At 34.3% G+C, this 2338-nt stretch overlaps 1 protein-coding gene across 1 annotated transcript; it reads left to right on the forward strand.

Moving 5' to 3' along the window:
• Nucleotides 1-2129, forward strand: LOC116134352 (14 kDa zinc-binding protein-like). Its single transcript, XM_031420033.1, has 4 exons — nucleotides 1-123; nucleotides 383-472; nucleotides 1837-1952; nucleotides 2048-2129. Exons 1-4 carry the CDS (start codon nucleotides 58-60, stop codon nucleotides 2127-2129), a joined length of 354 nt encoding a protein of 117 aa, XP_031275893.1. The 5' UTR covers nucleotides 1-57.
• Nucleotides 2130-2338: the final 209 nt, after the last annotated feature.

Below are 2338 nucleotides of genomic sequence, written 5' to 3' on the forward strand. Positions count from 1 at the left end.
TGGATTTCAGAATTTTGCGTTAATGAAAAGTTTGCATATTCTTATGCTTTTTGATTGATGTGCAGATTTGACAAAATAATTAACAAAGAAATCCCATCTACCATAGTTTATGAGGATGACAAGGTACTATTGTGCTCATTGTGGCTATACTTTTCTTTTGAAACTGAATTTACCATTAGATATCTGTTTTTAGTAGAGATTTATTTCATCTATTATGGTTTAACAGCTGTTATAAGTGTAACATTTTTTTTTAATGTTTCAACTTTTTTTAGAAAAATGAATCCTGATCAGAGATGACTGTGCTTTGGAGTCTGTTGTTCATATAAAAATAGTGCCAGCTTAGAGTTTCTCTTTATTTCCTTTGTTGTGTTTGTTTTGACAGGTCTTAGCTTTTAGGGACATATCTCCCCAAGCTCCCACACACATTCTAATTATTCCCAAAGTGAAGGATGGCTTGACTGGACTCTCTAAGGTATCCTTTCTGCTTGCTATTTTTTTATCTCATAGATATCATTTGTTAGTGTGTAGCTAGGTGGACTGTTACAAATTGTCATGTCTGATGTGTGTGTTGCACTAGAAGAGATGGAAACTGGGTGAAACTGACAAGTTTGGATTTCCCATTACCATCCCTCTCATTGCGCCCCTTTTATTCCTTGTTTCATTTTCATCCCTATTTTTAAAGGGGGTGGAGAAAGATTGGTGAACAATCAAGGCAATAGTTCTTATTCCCGCCCACCAAATTTGTAAAATTGTTATACAACATATACAAGGTATAGAAATAAAATTAATTGGGACTGGTTTTTGGTGGGGATTAGGATCCTCACCCCTTTGTTCTTGAGTAGGCCATGAAAACCTCAATCCATGTATATCTTTGTTTGCATAGGTTTTCTCAGAGCTTTGTTTCACAAGGTTTTCTGCATCCCTACACAGCTACACCACCAGCTCCCCATTAGTAAAATAACCAGATGAAGTCATCTTAAGACCTTTTTTTTTTTTTTTTTTTTTTTTGGGACGGTTAAATATATCTTAACCCACCACCTCCTCTCTCTCTTCTCTCTCTCTCCTCTCTCCTCTCTCTCTGAAACCTTGGACCTAATAAAGGCCAAAATTAAATATTTTTATATAAAACATGGAAACATCAACTTGTATTTTGTAAATATTAGTTAAGAATGTAAGAGAAATGGGATATTGCAAAAATTGAAGTTAGAAGTTGAACTTGATCCTATCTTTCAATTTTCTTGTCAAACCCTTGGCATATCTTTGTTTTCATAGTTACATTTTCTTGCATATCTATCTACTCGAGGTCAACTTATGTGGAATTTGCCCCTTTGGAAAGATGACTTGAGAAACTACTACTGTGTTTTATATTAGTAGCTTATATATATATCCAAATTTTCACTTATATTAATTAATTAATCACATTTCCTTATCACTAAATAATACAGTAATGGAGACAAAATCTTCAGCCAGATACAGAAATGATCTTTTATTATCAAACAGTAAAATATTATTCATGTCTTTCATATATGATTTCTATGCCCATGAAGTTCAACAAATTTTACAGTTCAGAAATCTTCAAGTTGGTCTAATGTTTTACTCCATGTGTTGAGAATGGAAGGTCAAACTCTGTCAACTTTTGTCTGTCTTTATTTTTACCATAGTTATGTTTATTAGATGTGTTCATCTCAACAAATACATTATCGGTTTGCTTCCATTGTGTTATCAGTGGAGTAAAATAAAAAAAAAGGAGACTTGGAAAGTCACCTGCTCATAAATGACTAGGTTTTCTTGGTTATTTTATTCTCTTGTTAGTAATATGTGAATCATGCTTCCCAGGCTGAGGAAAGGCACTGTGATATTCTTGGCCGTCTTCTATACACTGCTAAGCTAGTTGCCAAACAGGAAGGTCTGGAAGATGGCTTCAGGATTGTGATTAATGAGGGCCAAGGGATGTTAGTATATTTCTTCATCTAAAACTGGAAATAGACATTGTCATTTGAATATACCTAATATTTTCGGGAACTGATGTTGGAATATTCTGTTGCAGGTCAATCAGTTTACCACATTCACGTCCATCTCTTAGGGGGGCGTCAGATGAACTGGCCACCTGGCTAAGATGGAATTGTTGACTTTCAGGTGGTGGACAAATTCCCCAATGTGGATATATTATGATGATTCTATTTAAATAGTATCCATCGTAATTTGATAATAAAAAACTATTTGCTGGTTGCTATATGTCATGCTACTAAGATAATGTGAATGGTATTGTAGTGGATTAACCAGATCGGGTATAACAGTAACCCAGTCAAAATATGACAATAATTGTAGTGGTTTGTCT

The sequence above is a fragment of the Pistacia vera genome, unplaced genomic scaffold, assembly GCF_008641045.1.
Source record: "Pistacia vera cultivar Batoury unplaced genomic scaffold, PisVer_v2 Contig286, whole genome shotgun sequence".
NCBI lineage: Eukaryota > Viridiplantae > Streptophyta > Magnoliopsida > Sapindales > Anacardiaceae > Pistacia > Pistacia vera.